Below are 24,847 nucleotides of genomic sequence, written 5' to 3'. Positions count from 1 at the left end.
GTGTGTGTGTGTGTTAGATAAGATATATCCTGCTAGCTTTGTTTTTACTTTAATATAAATTTTAATTTAATTTTTTAATTATCACACTCATCTTTTTCCTCTTCTCCACTTTCCCCTTTTCAGGTATTTATCACCTCTCACCTGCTCTAGTGTCATAGCTTCCTAAGTGGTCCCCCTGCCTCCAGTCTCTCCCTTCTATAACATATCCTTCATAAAAAACCCAAAATAACCTTCCTAAGGCACTGGCCCCCTATACTACTGTTTTAAAACTATTAATTGGTGAAAATCATGTACACTCACACTCAAGTTAAAAGGCAAATGGATCTCATTTTTGAGTGAGAAACCTTTGTATGGTGCCTCTCCTTGGTTAACAGTGTGTCACTGTTATTTTTGTTATATATTTTTGATTTTTTTAAATTTTATTAGTTTTTTCTTTTATGTGCAATAGAATATTTGAATTTCCCTTCCTCACTTTTTTTTGGTACTCATAGAACAACCAACCAGTATTAATGGGCTTTTTATTTTGCACTAATATAAGTTTATAATATCCATTAGTTCTAATATTAATGCATACCCAAAAGCTTTAGACTGTCGAAACCTGCCATTGATTGTTTAATATTATGGAACTTTGACTAATAATTGCGTCTGATTTCAAAAGGGATCACAAAAGAGCCATTGTATGGTGCCAAGAAGCAGAAGGTCACGGAGACCAAACAATCCTGATGGGATTGATGAGAATCTGTCTAGAAGCACAAGGTCAAGAAGACCAACCAATCCCAGTGGGATTGATGAGAATCTGAGCCAAGACAGAGGACTTATTTAGGGGTTTGAGGAAGTGTTTGTTTGCAAAGTCAGACACATGATTCCCTCATGCCAGATCCAGACTTCTACCAAGTACCTCAGTTTGGCTGCCATTTTGGCTCCCCTATCCCTGAGAGCAAACATAAAATCAGATCAGGGAATCATATTTCCCTTCTGTTTCAAAATCTAGTCCCTTTTCTGTCTTTCATAGTGTGGCAATTTTCTGTAGTTCTGGCTGCTGATTGGGTAAGTGCATAATTGCTACTACAGGCTTGTGGGACATAAATCACTTTAATTGGGCCCTGATTCAAGGAAACTGCTATAAGCTTATTTTTCTTTACTTAGAATTGTTACACATGAGACTGATATTTTATGTTTCATCCAAAAGTTACTTTATTCTCTTTTATTTTGAGTTTTTTTTTAAATATTTTTGGTTTTCTTTTGACAATTGATTCATATACCTCATAACTCAGCCTTGTATCTCGGGGTGATCCATGTGCTGGTCAACATCCTCCTCAAGGGGGATTCTATTGTTGGCATAAAATTCTAGATTTGTAAAAAATTTTTTTGTATGAAAGTAATTTTAGAATAAGAACCTTGCTACACCTCCCTGAATCAAGAAAGTGAACTGCTTGGAGAAGGTGCCATAAAGAAGCCTACAGAAACCACACACTGCACCAAAAGATCCAGAATGAACTTTGGGATGTAGTGAATTGAATTGCGGGGAGTTGAATGCATTTATTTTGAATGTAAACTCTTATCCCAAAGGGGATTGCCCCAATTAGTTTTTTGTTAATGGGCCTAGCAATCATTGTTTTTATTCTCTTTCTCTTTTATTTCTCTCTTATCCCCAAATTATTGTAATTTCCCCCCAGAAAGTGCAATATTATATATACCTCTAGTTAGAGATCTTTAGAGATATAAGTTAGGTATGGGTACTGATTCATTGGGGAAGCTAGGGATGTAAAATCTGGGAAATTTCTATTTTTGTTTCCCAGGAATCACAGGGGGTATTGTGTAGATAGAATTTTGCTCCCCAGGACTCTAAATCCCAGCTTCCCATGTTCCTTCTCACGTTACATGCTAATGTCTGGAGGATATAAGTTTTGTGTAGCTCTATTCTCTCTCTCTTTTCTCCTGATCATGGTTGGGAAAGCTGGCTTTATGTCAGGAAGAAGAATATACATACATGGATTTACTTTTTGTTAGATAATTAAGTTTGAACTTCTGTTTCTTTTAGTTTATTTTCTTTCTACTTCAAGTGATTATTAATAAACTTTATAATACTTGGAGTTATTGGATATTAATTTAAATCTTACAAATGGGAATACTGGAGTGAGCAGTAGCAGTATAGAACAGTTTGCTTAATAAGAGCTGAGGGTTCAAGATCATTGAGCAAGAAGAGCATGATGAGTTGGTAATTGGTTCATGTTTGCTAGATAAATTCAGGAGGATTATTAATATCACTAGAGGTATGGCCCCAGGGTCTCAAGCAGTTCCAAGAAATGGAACCAAATGCAAAGAGTTAATGTAATAGCGTTAATCTCCTATCTCTGGAGGCAGGACAGACTAAACCTGAAGATAGGTAGAGGGAGCAGGAAGGAATAGTCTTTCTGCCCTTCACCCGTTATCCCCAGGCCAGAAAGGTCCCTTCCAAAAGGAAAAAGCCAGACCAGGGGACCAACAAATGATGAAACAGCATCTCTTTGATTCCCTATGGAACAGCCTGAGCAAAAACCATAGTGGTGTGAGAACCAATGATGTCTCTTCCTTTATCCCTTTTTCTGCCTTCAAGGCACCAACCCAGGTGCCAGTGATTTAAAGCTATAGATAGCCTAAGTCAAAATGGAATGGGAGTAGGTAGGTAGCTTCCTATGATAAGAGGAGCCCTTCCTATAAAGTGCAGACTAAAGTTAGCAGTAAGCTACAAATTGCCTCCCTCAGGGGGTTCTAGTTGGTTAAAAAAAATACCTATGACTTATTTGTGCTTTAAAGATGTCTAATGATAGAACTAGTGGAATAATCCTTGAGCTCTTTCTATCCAACAGGAAAATAAATAAGGGAAATTATACCAATTGTATGAAAAAAATATATGCCAAGGGAAGGTACCACATTTCAAGGTCTAATTATTACTGATTGAATGGCCAAACCTATTCCTTATCCACAATGTTTCCTCAGCTCTACTATGATCATTGTAGTCCTTGCCAACTACCTACCCCTATAATATCTCTGAAAGGCTGGATCTAGGGTCTGATCATCACATCACTTCTCTGCTCTGGGATATTTCCTTTTGGCTTGTTAGTCAATGTTCTTGAGCCATTTTAAATTTAGGCACAGAAAGGTCCTTTGTCTTTTTATGGGATGTCTGAGGCCTGACCCTAGGACTGCCTCCCTCAAGGGCTGGGCCACCTTCAAGCCCCCTGCTCCATTGGAGTCTCTTGGTGAAAACCACAGCTATAACTGGCCTTGGTTGCTTATTGTGGCAGCAGGCACCAGCAACTGCTTTCTCATTTCTGAAGAATCACCTCTGAGGCTTCATAAATGAGGTATTGGAGGGCAAGAATCCAAAAGATATTGACTCTTTTAGAACAGAAGGAAAAGTAGAAAATTGAATATTCAAAATGTCAGGTCAGGAAGCACTTCAGGGAAAGAAAACATTTTGTGTCTTTCCCCTGGTCATTATGTCAGCACATAATGGCTGTGAAGTCTAACTAATTGACTTTAAGATATACTTAGCAAAGACATTTCTAAACAGCCAATACAACAGAATAAACATTCCTCTTGGTTATGTTTATTTGAAAGCACAAGGGGCCAGCCAACTTCTTCTTGCTATGAGCTTTGAAGTGGTTTGGATATGAGTCTGATGACACCTAACCACCCAAGATTCCAGTGGTTCATGGATGCCTTTCTTCAACAAAGACCCTTTAGGTCTCTTAATTCAATACAGATGCCTTTCATTGAGCTGAAGCTCCCTAGGGTGATGGGAAGGAGACAGGGAGAAACTGGCTTTCATAGTCATGGCTCAACTCTAAGCCCCATGTGGAACTTTTCTCTACCATTTTTTTTAAACCCTTACCTTCCATCTTAGATTCAATACTGGGTATTGGTTCCAAAGCAGAAGAGTGGTAAGGATTAGGCAATGGAGGTTAAGTGATTTTCCCAGGGCCACACAGCTAGGAAGTGTCTATGATCAGATTTGTACACAGTACCTCCTGTCTCTGGGGCTGGCTCTCAACCCACTAAGCCATCCAGCTGCCCACTCCTCTCTACTTTCTAATAGGCTGTGCGGCCCAGAGCATTTAGGATGGCAGCCTCTTTTGTCTCTTCTGCTACAGTTAGTTTATGGTTGACCCAGGAAGGATGACTCTGTTTGTAATTATGGAGAAAGAAATCAGAGGCAACCTAGAAAGCTAAATCCATGGTATTCGTTTATTGGGTTGTATATAGGACCCTGTAGAAACCTAGAGCAGTAGCACTGATTATCTCATCTTAGTTACCCCAAAGGTTTCCCATATCCCCATGGGGATATAAGTGTAGCTAAACCTATCACAGAATGTTAGGACTAGAAATGAACTCATATAATCCCCTTCATGTCACAGAGAAGGAAACTAAGGCCCAGGGTGGGTAGGATTTGGGGGTGGGGTTGCCTAAGATCATAAAGTTAACAAGTGACAGAGTTGGAACTCAAAATAAAAAGCTGATTCCATGTATAGAAGAACCCTGACAGAAGGCGAAAATAAGGTAATGGGGGGTAGGAATGGGAAGGGAAGGGAAAAGTCCAAACAAAAACAAGAGAAACCCTTCTACTTCTCCAATAGATTGGTCCATTCTGTTCCCTTCTCTCTGACACTGACACTGTTGAGAGTGCCTTAGTTGCCAAGTCAAAATGCTTGCCATCCTTTACTGTCCCTCAGGTCACACAAGAAGTATACCTTGTTGGCTGGCACCTGACAGTCTCCCTCAGCTGGGTATCCAACAGATAAAAGCAGGGGATAAAGGCCTTAAAAATATCATATACAATGGGGAAAGGAACAAACATTAAACATCTATGCTCAGTTCTTTATAAATATTATTTTATTTGATCCTCACAACAACCCCATGAGGGGGATGAATTCACTATCTCTTATGGCAGCCCATTTCCACTTTTCAAAATCCCTACTTGTTAGGAAATTAACACCTCAGAGGCCACATTGTTTCTAATTAACCTCCTCATTTTACAAAGGAGAAAAATGAGGTCCTGAGAAGGGAAAGTTCTAATCCTGTGGTAGCCATTTCCACTTTTAAATAATTCTAAGTGTCAGGAAGTTAAGAATTTAGAGTCTATCAGTTCTAATTAACCCCTGCATTTCACAAAGAGAAAATAAAAATTGAGGGAAGGAAAAAGACTCATCTATATTCATATAATGAATCAAAGCAGAACCAAGATACAAAACTACATCTCTTAATTCCAAGATCAGTGTTCCTTCTACTGTACCTTCACCTTTTCCTGTCCAACTGCCACCTTCCAGGTTCTAGTTTTAAAACAGTAGAAATTATGATATAAATAGAATGAGGAAACTATCTTAGACTTATTCTTCCTAGAGGCTTGGCTTGAGTTGAAGGAATATTGGAAAGGGGGTTGGCACAATCAGTCTAAGGCAGTTGAGATACCAAAAAAACATAGGGTCTGCTTTGCCCCCAAGAAGTCCTAGAGAAATAGAGAAAAGATAAAGCTGATTGAACTAAACCTTCAAAAATGCTTGCCGTACCATATCTTTGGCCCAGAAAATGGGGTGGAGATGGGGGAAAAGACACAACAAACATTGGGTAGGCACAGGTTTCCTATGAGGACTCTTGCAGTTTAAAAGTTCCTTTCTGTCTGGTAAATTTCCCCAAACATCAAACTATAGCACTTGCTGAGATAGATAAGTGAGTAGGTGGGAATGATCTACCCCCATAGCAGTTTCCTGATCTAGTTCCCTAGGAAGAGAACTAGAGAACACCTCCTTCCAGGGGAAGGCCAATAAAACGAAACAGGCATATGGTCAACCAAAGCTTTCCAAAAGCTCTACCAGTCCATCCCACAGGCAGGAAGTTTTCTCCATGTTCCAGTATCCCCAATAGTGCAGTATTCCCATGAACATACTTAGCTCTTCCTAATAATAATAACAGATTTACAAAGCATCCTCCCCACAAAATTTCTATGATATAGCACATATATCCACATAACTACATCATGGAGTCGTTACCTATTTTGTTCAAGAGGATAACATAAGTCTATTATGATTTCTCCTATTAGGTAATGTTAAGTCAATAGTTTTCCTCTAATATATCAGTCTAATAATTGTTGGGGTTTTTAAAAAATGAGATTAGAGGGGGAAGCTGGGTGGTTCAGTGGATTAAGAGTCAGGCCTAGAGACAGGAGGTCCTATGTTCAAATCTGGCCTCAAACACTTCCCAGCTGTGTGACCCTGGGCAAGTCACTTAACCCCCATTGCTTAAGCCCTTACCACTCTTCTGCCTTGGAGCCAATACACAATATTGACTCCAAGATGGAAGGTACGTGTTTTAAAAAAATTAGGTTTAGTCTGCTTTTGTTTTGTTCTTGGTGAGACTATGATTAACTGGTACTTTTTCTAGATATATTAAAAAAAAAGCACATCCCTTTAATAATATGCCCCAGAATTCTAACAAGTCAAATTCATTAGCCTACAATATGTAGGCTCTACTTCCTTCTCTCTTTTGAAAGTTGGGACATTATATCCCCATCTTTACAAGGAGTTTACCTTTTTCACCCCTAGACTATGGTGAGGAAATTAAAAGAGAAGCCAGGGATATGTAAACATTAATTAAAGAAATATAAACTCCATGAAAATACTTAACTACACACATTCTCTTTCTGAAACATTAACTGGTTCTGTCACCTTGAGCCAGGCACTTTCTTTCTCTGGGCCTTAATACCATTATCAGCAAATTGAGGGAATTGGATCTGATGATCTTTGTGATCTCTTCTAGGTTTGAAACTTTATGACAACGAAAGACATAGGAATTCTGACAATAATATTGAACTGTAACAAATCAGGGCTTCATTTCCTTTTAGGTTTCTTAAGCCCAAGCCTTCTGGGCCATCATCCTTCTTCTTTGACTGATCTTGGGAAGTGGTCATCCTTCCATTATCCAGCAGGGTATCTAATATGAAACAGGAGTAGGCTTGGGAAAGAGAAGCCAGAACGAGGCAGAGCTAGTTAATAGCATTCATTCTCTCATTTCCTTTAAGAACTCTCTTGGCCACAGGTCCAAGAATAGGTTAAGTAGGGAAAAGATGTACAATTTCTAAATTTGTCCACCAGGAACTTTCAGATTCTTCAAGATCCAATAACAAACATCTCCTGCTGATGAGGGAGGATTCAAGTCCCTCCACCATTAAATTCTAGCTAATCTCTCCATTCTTATTGTATCAGAATGTTGCAAATAATGTTGCAATGAATGTTGTAAATAAGAATGGCCAGGAACTGTTCATATAGGAATGTTAAAGGGGTGGGGGTGGGATTTGGATACAGTATATTTTCACTGCTTGTAGTTGGAAACTCTGGGTAACTATTTTGGGCCTAGTAAAATTACTGAGATTGACAATACTTGGAGGCAGTTTATAAAACCAAAAACTCTATTTAATAGGTATTAAGGAAAGGTTTGAGGAAAGGTAATGAAGGTTGAGGATTAGGATCCCTAAATCTAACAGGGGGCTAAAGCTTTTACCCACTTCCCTCTAGTTCGAGGGAAGCTGATTCTTGCTCGGGTTACAAAGAGTCTTCTTATCACTCCTTAATCTATACTAATTCCCAGATCTAATCTAAATACACTATGCTAAATTATAATCCTTTTATTTATAATAAAGTTTACTGTCTCTGTTAATTTCTCTCAGCTTTGAATCAGTCTCTCTGCCAACTGCCAGCCCTTCTGGGCCTACACAGGCCTCAAAAATGGCTGCCTCTGTCCCAGTCATACAGAAGAAAAACAGTCTCTTTCTATCTCCTTTCTGTCTCTTTAGATCTCTTTCAGCTTTAAGTCAGTTGGGTTATTCACTCTCTCTGCCCCCTGCTGCCAGCTCTTTCCAGCCTAGCTAGGTTTTTCAGCCTAAGTAGGCCTCAAAATGGCTTGGCCCTCCCAGCAATCACACAAAGGAAAAACTGCCTCTCTCTCTTTTCTGTACATTTCCACCACAAAATTATTCCAGAAACTCCAACCTATTCTCCTCCTTCACCTGCCACTGGGTTTTTTCAGTGTTCCAGAGAGCAGAAATACCAGCCTTCTCCTAGGGAAAAAAAAAAATCTCCAGGAGACCACCTGCTGTATAGGTTAGCAGTTGGGAAATCAACTCACTCAGGCTACCCAGAATTCCAACAGGCTCCCTTCCCAAGATTCTGTCAGGCCTTAAAAAACCTTACCCACTATTTTTTACCCTGTCCTTAGCTGCTAAGATCCCAATTACTCCAAATGGTCCTCATTAGCCCTATGGTTTAATTAATCCTAATACTACATATCTTCTTTAAGCACCCTTTAAGCATTCTTTCTAGGCTAGTTGTCCTGCATTGCCTCTACATTTCTTCATGCAATTCCTTAACAGTGAAATGTCCCTTCCCCCAATCTCTGTCAATTAAAATCCTATCTGTACTTCATTGCTTCATTAAAATATTATGTACAACAGGGTGCCTTTTCCTGGTCTACCCATCTCCTCATCCTTGCCCTATCCACACAAGTCATAAGTTTGCACCATTCATACAACTATCATAATCTATTTTTCATTATTCTTATTTATGTGTCATACCCTACTTCAAGACTATGAGTGCCATGAAGGCAGGAACTGTGTCATATATTTATAAGTTTTATAGCAATATTCTCTACATATATTCTCTACAACTGTCTACATATATTCATGCTGCAGCAAATCCTGACTGTGATCCTTACTAATATATTTTGGACAAATCACTTTACTTGGCTTCTATTTTCTCATTTATAAAATTAGCATAATAATTTTTTTTTACTATTTCTTTCATGAATGTATTGTGAGAATATTTTTTAAACCACAAAGCATTTAAAAAATATGAGCTATAATATAGTTGCATTCATTTGGGAACATTATAATACCTTCAAAGATGTTTTCTCCCTTCCCTTTGCACTTAGTCTCTGAGTTCTCCTCATGAGTTTATTTTTCAAAGGACCATTCACTTTGGGACAAAAACTCAGGACTCTCTTCCCCCTCACTATTTTGATGGGCCAATGGTTTACCTTCTGAGGCCTTCCATGCCTTCCATAGGTCCTCCACACTGATGAGCTTATCCTCCCCATGAAATGTGCTGTGTTTCACTGTTGGGTCATGGTAGTTGAGATCTTCCCTCAAAAACTGGGAAAGAAATATACAAAAGTCAAACAAACACACAGGGCAAATGAACATAACCCCTGTAGGAATCCTTTCCTATTTCATCCAAACCATAAATGATCTCATCTTTCTCTAAATTCCTCTAAACATGCCCTAGTAAGGCTTGGCATTTTGTCTTGTCTCTCTCCTTGAGAGCAATGACCAAATATCATATGGCTTTGAAGGTATAGTAAACAATAACTTTTTGGTAAATAACTTCAATGGGGTATTTTGAGATTACTTTCCAACCCCAAATGCTAGAACCGGCCTAGGACATTAAGACAAGATTGTGAGAACCATTGCTATTCTTGTCAATACCATGGTTGGGGATGTGACAGAGAACATGGCAACAAGCTGAAAAATCATGATGGCTAAGAAAAGTAGTGAAATGGTTGCAATTAGGAGTATGTGAAGGCAATGAATAGTGAACAGATTTAAAAAGGAAAAGTAGTACTTATTAATGGTAGTTTTAAAGCTCACTACTATAAATCAACACCCATTTATTAAGCCTACTATGTGCTAGACACTGTGCTAGGCTCTAAGAACTTTAGTAGATTTGTTTGTAGAGAGTAATTCAGTGTGGAGTCAAGATGGCAAACTGAGAGGAAGCTTTAGATTCTAGCTCTACCCCTATACCTCTCTTCAATAAAGATATAGAAAATGCACCAGATTGAATTCTGACCAGGAAAGTCAAGAAGTTACAATGAGTCACTTTACCAGTTCAGTACAATTTTGAAAGATAGAAAGAGAGAGAGGTCTATGAATACTAGAGAAGAGAGCAGGCAATAAACATGTAGCAGCTGTGGTGGGAAGCATTATAGCATATAGCACATAGGACTGAGAGATGGCCAAGGCAGGGTACCAGAAAGACATTTTAGGAGATCCTTGAGCAATTACTGAAGTACAGGAATAGTTGCCATCTGGCAGAACTGTTGCCTTTTCTCCAATATTGCATAACAAATCCAGAGTGGAGAAAGCTGGTTGTGAGTGTTGCCCCTCATTATGACTGAACATTGAATAAGTTCTGGGAAGCAAATGATAGCTATGGGATGCTTAATGTCAGGAGTAGAAGGCAGAGTTCCAGACCAAAGAACAACTGGCACTTCAGTCCCCCTGAACCTAGAGAGCCTCCCAGAGGGTCAACAGTGGCTGAGTCAAACAGCAGTCTACTGACGCCAACCAGAAAGAAGCTGAAAGACCTAAGCCTAAGTCAGGAACTTGTAGAACTCAGGCCAGAAGGGCAGTAAACAGACTTCCTTCTCCACCACACCACTCAGAGCATTGAAAGTTTGCAGGTCCCTAGCTAGCACTGAAAGCAGCAAAAGAACATTACAAAGATAGAGGCTCAAACCAGACATACCTCTCTCCCAGAAATATGCAAGGCTCAGAATTAATATAAATTTCAAAGTCAAGGAGTGGCTAGAAGAATGTGTAAGCGTAAGTAACACAAAGCTTGGAATAAATGTTCCAAAAGGCAAAAAATCTAGGATTATAACCAAGAATACCCTACCCAGTTATACTAAGTATAATCCTACAAAAGGGGACAATGGATCTTTAATAAAATAGAGGACTTCCAAGCACTCCTGATGAAATGATAAGAGCTGAGTAGAAAATGTGACATATAAATACAATCAAGAGGAACACAAAAAGGTAAAAAAATGAGTGAAAAATCATGATACTAAACAAAGTAAATTGATTTATATTCTTATATATATATATATATATATATATATATATATATATATATATACAGGGGCATGCCGAACATAGTCATGAGTTACAGAGGAAATCTGTAGAGAGAAGGCCTAGATGTGATTCTATTGGTTGGATAGTCTTTTTTTTTTCCTCTAGGAGGATATGTTCAATCTACCTCTTAGAATATCCTATTCCATACCTTCCAGTCTTTTAATGTAGATGTTAGACCTGTGTAATCCTGTCTGTGGCTCCTTGATAACTGAACTGTTTCCTTTTAGCAGCTTGAAGTACTTCTTCCTTGGTCTTACAGTTCTGGAATTTGGTGACAATAGTCCTGGGGTACTTTATTTTGGGGTCTCTAAGGAGGTGATTGATGGATTCTATTTCTATTTTTCCTTCATTTGAAGATAATAGGGCAGTTTTCCCTGTTGATTTACTGTAATATGGTGTCCAGGCTCCTTTTCTAATCATGATTTTCAGATATTTCAATGATTCTTAGACTATTTCTTCTGGATCTAACGTCCAGGTTGGTCATTTTCCCATTGAGATATTTTAGATTTTCTTCTATTTTTTTCACTTTTTTAAATTTTACTTTATTGTTCCTGCCATCTTAAGGCTTCATGAACTTCTAATTTGTCCAATTCTAATTTTTAAGGAATTATTTTTTTCCCAAAGTTTTTGTTTCCTTTTCCATTTTGCTAATCCTACTCTTTAAAAAGTTGTTTTTTTGTTTGTTTTTTTTTAAACCCTTACCTTCCGTCTTGGAGTCAATACTGTGTATTGGCTCCAAGGCAGAAGGGTGGTAAGGGCTAGGCAATGGGGGTCAAGTGACTTGCTCAGGGTCACACAGCTGGGAAGTGTCTGAGGCCAGGTTTGAACCTAGGACCTCCCATTTCTAGGCCTGGCTCTCAATCCACTGAGCTACCCAGCTGCCCCCGAAAAGTTGTTTTCTTCAGTGGCTTTTTGACCTCCAGATAGAGAGCTGATGGAGTCAGAATGCAAACTGAAGCATATTTTTCTCTTTTCTTTTCTTTCTTTCTTTCTTTCTTTCTTTCTTTCTTTCTTTCTTTCTTTCTTTCTTTCTTTCTTTCTTTCTTTCTTTCTTTCTTTCTTTCTTTCTTTCTTTCTTTCTTTCTTTCTTTTTCTTTCTTTCTTTCTTTTTCTTTCTTGGATGTGTCTAATGTAGGAAATTGTTTTGTATGGCTATATATTTATAATGGGTTTGTTTGTTCTTGCCTTCTCAAAGGGGTGGGAAAAGGAAAAGAAGGAGAGAATTTGGACTGAAACAAAATGAGAGAGAGACAGAGAGAGAGAGTCAGAGAGAGACAGAGAGAGAGAGAGTCAGAGAAAGACACAGAGAGAGAGAGAGAGAGAGAGAGAGAGAGAGAGAGAGAGAGACAGACAGACAGACAGACAGACAGACAGATAGACAGACAGAGAGAGCACAAGCATTCCCTAGTTGAATCCCTGAGGTTCAGAAAGAACAGCAATACATTATCAAAGAATATTAATGTCTGAGATCCACAAGAGACTTGCTTGTTTTCCCTTATATCTCCCAGTTGATGTCAGCCTATGTGTGGAGGGCCAGCAGAGAGAAGTACATTATAATCAGAGAGAAGTACATTATAACCTGTACTGTCTCATGCCTTCCCTTTGTTATCTCTCTACACTGACTGAAAGGGTTACCCTTCTTGTAGAGATAGTTTATATGATGTTATTAAGGGCTTCCTGAGACAGTCTCAACACCAAATGTAGCACCACTGAGACAAAAGTTCTCTGAGGCTCTACCACATAAGATTATTCAAGAGTTATAGATCTAGATATAGAGAGATCTTTGCTATATGAGATTCATAGGCCCTGATAATAGCCATATAGAACTTGGGAATGGCATGTAGCAACCATACTCAATTACTAGAAAGCCACTGTCTCTGTTCTTCCTATCTAGAGGTAATGGGACCAGTAACTAAGAACTCAATACAAGATGCCTATCTATACTAGTTGCAGTGAACCTGTAATGCTGAGGAATTACATGACAGGGGACTTCATGTTGGGATCCATTCTAGTTCAGAGCTCTGCAGCTTCCCTTGGCTACCCCCTTTTGTCCTGGGTTGCCTCCCTAACTACAACTGTTCTGTCTCTGTGCTTTCTGCACATGCCATCTGAATTATTAACCTACAGGAAAAAGACCAAATATCTCAGTCTAGAATTTGAATACTCCCATCATCTGACCTACCTTTCTCTCCAGTCTCATTTCACACTGAATCCCTTCAGCCAAAGTGGAATACCCATTGTTCTCCAAAATTTTCAACTTTCATAGATTCATTCAGGTAGTTAGTTCCTTATTCCTTTAATGTCATTCCTTTCTCCAATTCCAACAGATATAGACAAATTAAAAATTAGAAAGTCTCAAGTACAATGAATAGAAATTCTGTTGAAAGTTTATAGAAGAACACAGAGAATCTTACACAACTGAATAGGCAAGAAAGGGCTGTAAGATCTGTACCAGTGGAGGGAGCATCCACATCCAAAAGTAACTCTTTTCCTCTTTCCCCTGACCAGTTCCAAGTATGAATAGGTTCTTAATAGGTATACTGAATGAAAAAAAAATATGCATTCTGAGGTGCTTCTTGTTTAGTTTAGAAGAATCAGAGGAAAATATAGCACCTTCCCCAATACAGATTATTCTATTCTCTTTTAGGTGCCACATTTGGAAAAGAATCATAAATCTATGATACATATGCATCATGATTTTTAGAGGTAGAAAGGACCTTAATTATGTAAATTTAATCTCATTTTACAGGAAAAAATCTACCCAAATGCAATCCCTACCCCCCCCCAAAACTTATGCAATGTTGCATAGGCAGTAATTAGAGTTAGATCCTCTGCTTCCAAATCCAGTGGTCTTTTCAGTATATCACCCAGGATACTGACAAGTTATTGAATATTCCTAAGTGTGACCAGGATTTTAAGGTGACTGGAATCCACATTATATATATACATATATATAAAACTGGCGATGTTTAGCTTGGAGAAGATGGGAATTAAGGAGAATATAATTGTTATCTTCAAGTACTGGAGTTGAATTTGTTTTCTTTTGCTCTAGAAGGCTCATACATAGAAGTTATAGAGAGAATAAAGGAAACCTTCATAAGAATCAGAACTATCCCATAATGAAATAGGCTATCTCAAGAGGCAGCTCCCATCATTTCAAACAGAAGCTAATGAACTACTTAATTGGAATATTGCAGATAGGGCCCATTTTTCAGGTACGGCTTGGACTAATATACTTCTGAGGTTTTTTTCAGCTCTGCAGTTCTCCAATAGGAAAAATCCATACCTGAGGCTAATATAGTCCCCTAAATGGGGGCATAAAAGGCATTGCACTGATCCCAGGCAACTAAGATTACTGAATTTACCTTCAAGAAGAATGCTAAAAATGATCATTCAGACATTGTTGCAGGTAGCAAAGAGACAGGGACTAAAATTGGTAGATAGCCAAGACTTTCCTTTGGGAATGGTACAGCAGATGGCCAGCATATTGTGGAAATGAACAATTCCTGCCCTTCTGTAAAAAACAAAAACAAAAACAAAAAGCTCAAGGCACTTCCAGGTTTAGGAACAATAAGGGGGAAGTACCAAGAGTTCTCCAACAAGAAAAGAACTGCATACAAACCCTAGTGAATGTGGGGAAGTTTCCCAAAGCCAGAGAGCTTTTGTCTAGATGACAGCTTGACTGCTCTAAATTGACTCATAGCATAAGCACAAAAATGCCTTCCGTGAGCATATGGTACACATGAGTATACTGTTTGGAGGCAAATGAGAGGCCCTATGCCCTATATGCCTTTTATAATAACTAATGGAAGCGTAGTGTAGAAGTGGAAGTCCCTAATCTGAAGGACTCCACCCTGTCAGCAATACTTTCTGCACTTCTGACTAGGCCTAATTCCCTCTTATTATTGATCTTAGGGCTGCTTCAAAACGAGTCTCAGAGTCCTACAATTGTTGTTTTCAAAAATGGAGAAGCAACATGATGTAGTAAAAGGAGCAGCAGATTTAGAATCAGAATATTTAGGCTGGAATCCTGGTTTTACCACTTGCTAGACATGCAGATCTGGGCTAAAGCCTCTGCCTTTCTGTGGAGCTAACTGAAAAACTGGCCTAGAATAATTCATTTACCTATGATTGTAGAATTACTAAACTGTAATTCTTTCAGAAGACCCCATTCCTTAGAAAAGTGGACTAGGGAATCATGGAAAAGAGATCAAAGTTGGAGAAAAGTATAAAATGAATACTATGACATATTGTTTGAAACTTACTTTCCTATTTGATTACAGGAATTTTGCTTCTTAGTATTAAAAAAACAAACAAACAAGAACTTGCCTTAGGTTACTATCCATCCAATTCTCCTAACTAAATATCAAGAGTTACCTTCCTACAGTCAAGCTCTGACCACATCCTCCCCCCACTTCTAGCCCTGCTTAGGAATTTTAGGTAGCTCCTTAAGCCCCATAAAACAGAGTCCTGACTTCTATGTCTAGCATTCAAGGCCTCTAACAAGCTGGACACAGGGTATCCAAATTTATTTTTCACTATTTTTAATAACAATCTTATGATCAATCATTTCTATTGTCCACACACATCAAACTCATTCCGATCTATACACCTTTGAGATTCAGGCTATGTCCCATCTCTTTCATGGACCTTCCAAGATTACTCAAGACAATGCTGGTCTCTTAGACATCATCTTCTTTAACTTATAGCAAGAGCATTAATTTTATTCACAGTATTATCTTACCACAATGAACAATATGAAAATATGTTTTGCATGAAAATATATGTACAACCCAGTTCAAATTGCTTACCATCTCCTAGAAGAAAGGAAGAGGAGTAGACAATTTGGATCTTAAAATTTCAGAAAACATACGTGGAAAATTGCCATTACATGTAATTGGGAAAATAAAATATATTTTTTAAAAAATTCCATCCACTAAACTACATGTACATAACCTTTTGCAATTTACAAATCATTTAATATGTGCTTTTTCTCAAACACAGTAGGGTACAAAATTGGAGCAGGCATACAGTGAAAAGAGCACTAGATCAGCAACAAAGGCTCAGAAATGAAAGTGTTGGTAGTGATGAGTTTCTTGCTGGGAGGAGGAGTTCAAACAGACTTACTTTCATGTGAAAGAAATGCCTATGCTTTGTGGGGAAGAGATAATTGACACAGAACTAGTGAGCAAGGACAAATGAATGATGAAGGAACTATTAACCATATTACAGGGCTATCCGTTAAAAGAGCTAGATATATTGAGGCTAGTGAAAAGATCTAAGGAGGGACATGGTTAGAGAGGTTGTGATAGTGGAAAGGTATTTATAATAAAGTGGAATTAAATTTGTTTTTCTTGGGCCTAGAGGACAGAATTAGGACTGATGGGTAGAAGTTGTAGAAAGGTAACTTTGTTAAAGGAGTATGTGCTAAGGAGTGGCCCACTGAAGTTTTTTTTTGTTTTTGTTTTTAATTCTGGAGATTCTGTGAAAAAAGAACCTGTAAAATTCAATTAGTCTCTCTCACTAGCATCAGAGAGACATGTAATATGTCAAATGTACCTTGATTCAAATCAGGTAACCCAATTTTCATTCAGTGTCAATCATAGCCCATCCATATACCAGGCAGGATGCTGGGAAGAAGATGCTATGGGAGATACAAGAAAAAAGAGAATAGTCTCTGCCCTTGAATACTTTTGGTACCAAAATTTGGAGTTGAAGCAATTAGAAGATGATATGATATTGAATGTAATTAAATGTAAGACTAAGTGGTGTAAGAATCTAAATGCCAAAGGAGACTAGAGAAAGAAAAGATAAATAGCCATAATGTAGAATTCTAAGAATTTTAGAAGGTACAATAGAGATATGTAGTTAGTATTTCTCAAACTAGATTCTAGAGAATATGAATGGTGGCTTTATGAGAAAACAGTAGTAGTAACAACAGCAGCAACTCAGTTTTTACAAAGCCTCATATATTATTTCATTTGATAAATGCTGAGATCCTCTAGATATTCTAGCTTGCAGATGATGCCATACTGAAACTAAAACATCTCATAACAATATAAAACTTCCTAAATAATGTCTATAATCACTCAAATGTTTTAACATCTTGATACAGAAAAATCTAAAGAGGATAAATAATACATACATGTCCAGATTATTAAAGGCAGCTGAATCAACAACTCAAACAGATGGAGTGTGTGTGTATGTACACAAATATATATACACAGGTATCCCCTTCCACATTGCTGGGGTTAGGGGCGTGACACCCCTAAATCCAGAAAATCTAAATAAAAATTGTTGTTCCTTCCTTCATAACAAAGAAGATGTCTAAATTTTTTCTTTTTCTTTTAAGGGGTGTGTTATAGTACCTGACTGTAAAATTTAGGTCAAATATTTGGTCATTTAAGTTAAATATTAGGTTATATCAGGTCATTAGGTCATATATGTAGGTCAATGTTAACATTTCTAGCTTTTGTGTGTCACCTGCTGGCTTTCACAGTCTTTTTGCAAACTAACTTTTTACTTATTCTAACTGAGGTATCACCTCATACCTAGAAGGTTGGCTAACATGACAGCTATGGAAAATAATGAATGCTGGAGGGGATGTGGCAAAGTTGGGACATTAATTCATTGCTGGTGGAGTTGTGAATTGATCCAACCATTCTGGAAAGCATTTTGGAATTATGCCCAAAGGGCGATAAAAGACTGTCTGCCCTTTGATTCAGCCATAGCACTGCTGGGTTTGTACCCCAAAGAGATAATAAGGAAAAAGACTTGTACAAGAATATTCATAGCTGCACTCGTTGTGGTGGCCACAAACTGGAAAATGAGGGGATGCCCATCAATTGGGGAATGGCTGAACAAACTGTGGTATATGTTGGTGATGGAATACTATTGTGCTCAAAGGAATAATAAAGTGGAGGAATTCCATGGGGACTGGAACAACCTCCAGGAAGTGATGCAGAGTGAGAGGAGCAGAACCAGGAGACCATTGTACACAGAGACTGATACACTGTGGCACAATCGAATGTAATGGACTCCTCCATTGGTGGTAATGCATCGATCCTGAATAACCCAGAGGGTTACAGGAGAAAAAACACACCCACATCTAGAGGAAAAACGGTGGGAGTAAAAACACTAAAGAAAAACTACTGCTTAATGACATGGGTCAAAGGGGATATGAATGGGGATGTAGACTCTAAATGAACATCCTATTGCAAATATCAACAACATGGAAAGAGGTTCTGATCAAGAATACATGTGATACCCAGTCAAACTTCGCGTCGGCTATGGGAGGGATGGGGGAAGGGGAGGGAGGAAAAGAAAATGATTTTTGTAACCAAGGAACAGTGTTTGAAATTAAAAACCAAAAAAGAAAAAAAAGAAACTATATATATATTTTATGCATTTCTGAGTTTTTAAACATTCTATTATCTGTTGGACTTTGTGTGTTATCTGTAGCTTCTGCAAAATTCCCATTTAATTTCTTATGTCAACCCATGATATATTGAAAGTGCAATGAGGAAAGTCATGATGTGGAAGAGATGCCCGTGTGTGTGTGTGTGTGTGTGTGTGTGTATATACATATATATACATTATGTATGAGTGAGCTATATTGTCTTCGAAGAATGCACAATGCTTTTAGTAGTCCTAGCCTTCTCTCTGAACCAAAGACATATTCTCCCAGTAATGCTACATGTTTTCAAGTCAAATAAGAATATATAGTCATCAAAAAACTGAAGTTGAGGGTAAACCAAAGTATGCTAGAGAAGTGCAAAATGGACGGATATAAACTGCAACATTATCAATGAGAAATTGTACATAAGAAATAGTATAAAAGATGTCATCAGAGAGACAGATGACCTTCCCCTCCCAAAAAAAGGAGGCAAGCTGATCGATCATGTGATTAAAGAATAACTAATGGACTGCCTGAATGTTTTGCTTCACTGATACCCACATGATATTAAGAGCTGCCTTCATTTTTTTCCATTTCCTCTCCTCTCACTTTTTGAGCCCAATTCACTTCTCAAACCTTTGGAATCTAGCATTTAGCACTATCACTTGACCAAACTGCTCTCTCCAAGGCCACCAACGAATGACTTCTTAATCATTAAATCCAGTGGCTTCTTCTTAATTCTAATTCTTTGTAAACTTTCTGTACCTTTTAATATTGTTAACTACTTCCCATCCCGGATGTTCTCAGTGGGTTTTTTTTTATTATTAGTTCTCTGGGTTCTTTTCATACCATCACAGGATCATAATCCACATCTTGCCCTCTATGTGTGGGCTCTACTTTCTCTACAATTCTCTTGGAGATATTCTGTAAGTTTCACTATCAATGACAAAGATGCCAACTTAGCAACCTCGAAGTCTTCATTGACTTTTTTTAAGTGAAAAAAGTGTGCTTCAGTCTACACTCAGAGTTTATCAATTATTTCTCTGGAAGTGACTAGAATTTTTCATTCTGGGTCCTTTGGAATTGTCTTGAATTATTGTGATCAGAGTAGCTAATTCTTTCATACTTGATCATCATTTTAATACTGCTGTTATGGTATAAATGTTCTCATGGAAATGTTCATTTCACTTTGTATAAGTCTACTCATGTTTTGTTTTGTTTTTTAAGCCATCTTGATAATTTTTTTTAAACCCTTACCTTCTGTCTCGGAGTCAATACTGTGTATTGGCTCCAAGGCAGAAGAGAGATAAGGGTTAGGCAATGGGGGTCAAGTGACTTGCCCAGGGTCTCACAGCTGGGAAGTATCTCAGTCCAGATTTGAACCTAGGACCTCCCATCTCTAGGCCTGGCTCTCAATCCACTGAGCTACCCAGCTGCCCCCTTGTTCATCATTTCTTAAAACACATAGCAATCCATCACAATCATATGCCACAACTTCCATTTCTTTGCTACCACAAAGAGATACTATAAATATTTCTGTAAAGAGAGATCAACTTTTTCTCTTTTCTTTGGTCATTCTGGAATAAAGAGCTAGTAGTGGTATTGCTGAGTCAAAGGTTATGCACAGTTTTATAGTCCTAAGAGCATATTTCCAAATCATTCTCCAAAATGTTGGACCAGTTCACAACTATAAGGCATTAGTGTAACTATTTTCTCACATCTCCCCCTCCAGCATTTATCATTTTCTTTTTCTGTTGTGTTAGGTATAAGGTGGTATCTCAGAGTTGTTTTTTGCATTTTTTTAATCAATGGCGATTTAGAGCACTTTTTTCATGTGCCTATTAATAACTTTGATTTCCTTTCCTGAAAATTCTCTGTTCATATCCTTTGGCCATTTATCAATAAGGGAATGCTCTGATTTTTATAAATTTGGCTCTGTTCCCTATATATTTGAGAAATGAGGCCTTTATTAGAGAAACTTGCTGTAGAAGCTTTCCCCCAGTTTCCTGTTTTCATTCCAGTTTTTTAACGTATGTTTCCGTGGCTCTTTACCAAATATAATTTTAATTCAATTATGATGGGAAATGGGTACATTTAGTATTTCTCCTTTTCTGCATCTGGTTGTGAGATTTTTATGTGCAAATACATGGTCAGTTTTTATGATGGTGCCATGTGAAGCTGAGAAAAAAGGTACACACATTCCTATTCTCATTCAATTTTTTCCAGAGGTCTATTATATCCAAAATTTCTAAAATTCTATTCATCTCCTTTGCTTTTTTTCTCATTTATTTTATAGTCAGATTTATCTAACTCTGAAAGGAAAAAGTTGAGGTCCCTGCTAATAGTATGTTTGTTTTTTTTAATTTGGACATTTTTATTTAATTAATTTGGAATATTTTTCCATGGTTACAAGATTAATATTCTTTCAACCCTCCTATTCCCCTCATCCCCATAGCTGACACACAATTCTGCTGGGTTTTACATGTACCATCGATCAAGACCTATTTCCATATAATTAATATTTACACTAGGATAATTGTTTAGAGTCTATATCCCCAATCATATACCCATCAACCCATGTGATCAAGCAGTTGGTTTTTCTTCTGTGTTTCTGCTCCTACAGTTATTCCTCTGAATGTGAATAGTGTTCTTTCTCATAAGTTCCTCAGAATTGTTCAGGATCACTGCATTGCCACTAATGGAGAACTCCATTACATTCGATTGTACCACAGTATATCTGTCTCTGTGTACAATGTTTTCCTGGTTCTGTTCCTTTCACTCTGCATCAATTCCTGGAGGTCATTCCAGTTCACATGGAATCCCTCCAGTTCATTATTCCTTTCAGCACAATAGTATTCCATCACAAACAGATACCACAATTGGTTCAGCCATTCCTCAATTGAAGGACATCCCCTCATTTTCCAATTTTTTGCTATCACAAAGAGTGCAGCTATAAATATTTTTGTACAAGTCTTTTTCCTTATAATCTCTTTGGGGTATAAACCCAGTAGTAGTGTGGTTGGATCAAATAGGCAGTCTTTTAACACCCTTTGGGCATAGTTCCAAAATGCTTTCCAGAATGGTTGGATCAATTCACAATTCCACCAGCAATGCATTAATGTCCCAATTTTGCCACATCCCTTCCAACATTTATTACTTTCCTGTACTGTCACGTTAGCCAATCTGCTACGTGTGAGGTGGTACCTCAGAGTTGTTTTGGTTTGTATTTCTCTAATTATAAGAGATTTAGAATACTTTTTCATGTGCTTACTGGTAGTTTTGATTTCTTTATCTGCAAATTGCCTATTCATGTCCCTTGACTATTTATCAATTGAGGAATGACTTGATTTTTTTGTACAATTGATTTAGTTCCTTATATATTTGAGTAATTAGACCTATGTCAGAGTTTTTTGTTATATTTTACCCCCTGCTAATGGTTTTCATGTCTATTTCCTCCTATAATTAATTAAACTTTTCCTTTAAGAATTTGGATACTACCTTAATGGAAGAATATATGTTTAGTATTGCTATTACTTCACTGTCTATATAATGTCTTTTATTTAGCAAGATGTAGTTTCGCTAATTCTCTTTGAAATGGGTCTATTTTTGCTTTCTTTGAGATCATGACTGCTATCCCTGACTTTTTCACTTCACCTGAAGCATAATAGATTCTGCTTTAGACTCATTATTTTAATTTGGTCTGCGCCTTTCTGTTTCAAGTGTGTTTCTTGGGCACAACATATTGTTGGATTCTAATTCTATTAACTACATTTTCCTCTTCTGTTTCTTTTTTTACTTATCCCTCCTCAAAAGTCTGTTTTGCTACTATTAATCTGTCCTCCCTTTTATCACTCCCTCTCTCTTATCCCTTTCCCCTCCTACTTCCCTGTGGGGATAAGATAACTGTCTATATCCAATTGCGCGTGAAAAAAAAATATACACACATATGTTTATGTTTCTCTTTGAATCAATCCAAATAAGCATTTGTTGCCCCTGCCATTTCCCCTTACAACCCCTACACTGTAAAAACTCTTCCTTATGTGCCTCTCTTATGTGTACCCCAGTTTTCCTCTTTCTTCCCCCTTCTCCCAGTGCATCACTCTCATCATTCATTTTTTTTAGATGATCCCAACATAATCAACCAACATAACTCCTATGTTCTTTATGTTCTTTGTCTATGTAGAGTCCTAACTGCCCCAATAATAATAAATTTCTTAGGAGTTACATGTATCACCTTCCCATATAGGTATATAAACAATGTAACTTTATTGAGTACTTTGTAACTTCACTTCCATGTTTACTTTTTCCCCTCTATTGAATTTCATCAGAAAGTCAGTTTTTTTAATTCTGCTCTAATTTTTTCAAAAGGAATACTTGAAAGTCCTCTATTTCATTAAATATCAAGTTTCTCCCTGAAATATTATACTCTGTTTTTCTGAATAGATTACTCTCAACTGTAATCCCAGTTCCTTTGCCTTCCAGAGTATCATATTCTAATAAACTCTCTAATTCCTTTAACATGGTACTTATTAAATATTGTGTGATTCTAACTAATAGCTTCTTGTTGGCTACATGAAATAGTTTCTTTGACCTAGGAGCTCTGGAATTTGGCTATAACATTCCTGGGAGTTTTAATTTTTGAATTTGTTTCAGGAGGTGATTGGTGGATTCTATTTCTATTTTACTCTGTCATTTTAGGATATTTGGGTAATTTTTTCATATACTTTCTTGAAATATGATATTTAGGCTTTGTTTTTTTATCAAGGCTTTCAGGCAATACAATAGTTTCTAAATTATCTTTCCTTGATCTGTTTTCTAAGTCAGTTGTTTTTCTGAATAGATGTTTCATATTTTTTGCTTTTTTTCCCATTCTTTTTACTTTATTTCATTGTTTCTTAATGTCTGATGAGAAATTAATTTCCAATTGGCAAGCTTTAATTTTTAAAGAACTATTTTCATCAGGGAAGTTTTGTACCTCCTTTTCCATTTGGCCAATTCCATTGTTTCTGTTTTTAACCCTTGTCTTGGAATTAAGGCAGAAGAGTAGTAAGGGCTAGGTTAAGTCACTTACCTAGGTTGCCCATCTAGGAAGTATCTGTGACCAAATTTGAACCCAGGGCCCCCCATTGTTGAGCTTGGTTCTCAATCCACTGAGTTACCTAGTTACCTTCAATTCTATATTAATTTCTTAATTAATTAATTTACAATTTTTTCTAAATTACAAGATTACAAGGTTACAAAATGGGTTACAAGATTCATTTTCTTTCCCTTCCCTCCCCTCTTCCCCCTCCCATAGCCAACATGCAATTCCACTAGGTTTTATATGTGCCACTGATCAAGACCCATTTTCATATTACTAACATGAAACTTTAATTAATTTAGAATATTTTTAAGATGTTATTTTCTTAAGTATTTTTTATACTTCTTTTACCAGGTTATTATCTATTTTCTTGTATCACTCTCATTTCTTTTCCCAATTTTTTTCTTCCAACACTCTTATTTGATTTTGAAAACATTTTTAGCTCCTTATAGGAATTCTTTTTTGTTTCCTCTTCTATCTCATTTTATTTTATTTTTGGAAATTTTTATTTAATTAGTTAATTTAGAATATTTTTCCATGGTACAAGATTCATGTTCTTTCTGTAAACCTCAAAATTTCTTAGACTTATAAATGTTGGAAATTTCACCATTGGGAAATTTCATACTTGAAAAATTTCCTATTGATAGTGGGTCTTGGCTATTGGAATGTGAACCCCATTGGCATGAGAGTTTCCTCCTCCTCCCTTCTTAAGATTACTTTAGGACAAAAACCTTTTGCTGAACAATGGAAAGGACTTTGACCTATGCTTAAGCATAGAACAAGAATTTCTTTGAGTCATGATTGATTTTAGAATTGATACAATGGAGATACTTGGAATCAATCTCCACCCTACTCAGTCCTAACAGGATTGAGGAAGGGCTGCAGCATAGATCAAAATTTAATTATTCCAATCTCTACCCTACTCAGGTTAACAGGATTTAGGAAGGGCTGTAGCAAAGGATCAAAGATTTAATTATTTGAAAATATGACCTTCAACAGACATGTGCAAAGCCAGAGACCTCTGGGCGGTCCTGGGTTAAGCTAGAGCCTCTATTGGCACAGGGAAATTGATGGACAGTGATTGGTAGATGTGAGAACTGAGGGGAGGGAACTTGGATGGTTTCCTTAAAGATAGAGGGCTCTGAAGACTGAGGGTGGTGGTTGAGGAGTTTGTCTGAGTGGTTGGAGTGTGCTCTGAGAAGCTTGCTCTGAAGGAAGCTGAAGGTGGGGGCCTCTGAGACTGTTTCTCCATTTTGGTCACGTGAGTAATAGGGACTGATCTCTTTTCTTTGCCCCAGCTATCTAAGAGGTTGGGCCTTTTGGCCCAGCCTAAACAGAAGGGGTATTTAAGCCCTATTCCCTTCTCTCCCTTTTCTCTCTCTCTATCTCTAATTCCTTTCTTCCTCCTGTTGTAATTAAACTCCATAAA

At 37.4% G+C, this 24,847-nt stretch overlaps 1 protein-coding gene across 12 annotated transcripts in view; it reads right to left on the bottom strand.

The window, feature by feature from the left end:
- STIM1 (stromal interaction molecule 1) overlaps positions 1 to 24,847 on the bottom strand; it is a 251,736-nt gene that overhangs the window by 75,008 nt on the left and 151,881 nt on the right. For all 12 annotated transcript variants that reach the window (XR_008911451.1, XR_008911450.1, XM_056795066.1 and 9 more), the window contains one exon: positions 9,067 to 9,181. Coding sequence is in view for 10 of the 12 variants with exons in the window: in XM_056795066.1 (XP_056651044.1) it covers positions 9,067 to 9,181 (115 nt within the window). In the remaining 2 variants the exon portion in view is untranslated. The remainder of the gene's footprint in view (positions 1 to 9,066; positions 9,182 to 24,847) is intronic.

This window comes from Monodelphis domestica, chromosome 4 (assembly GCF_027887165.1).
Source record: "Monodelphis domestica isolate mMonDom1 chromosome 4, mMonDom1.pri, whole genome shotgun sequence".
NCBI lineage: Eukaryota > Metazoa > Chordata > Mammalia > Didelphimorphia > Didelphidae > Monodelphis > Monodelphis domestica.
This window is presented reverse-complemented; position numbering and strand designations above follow the sequence as displayed.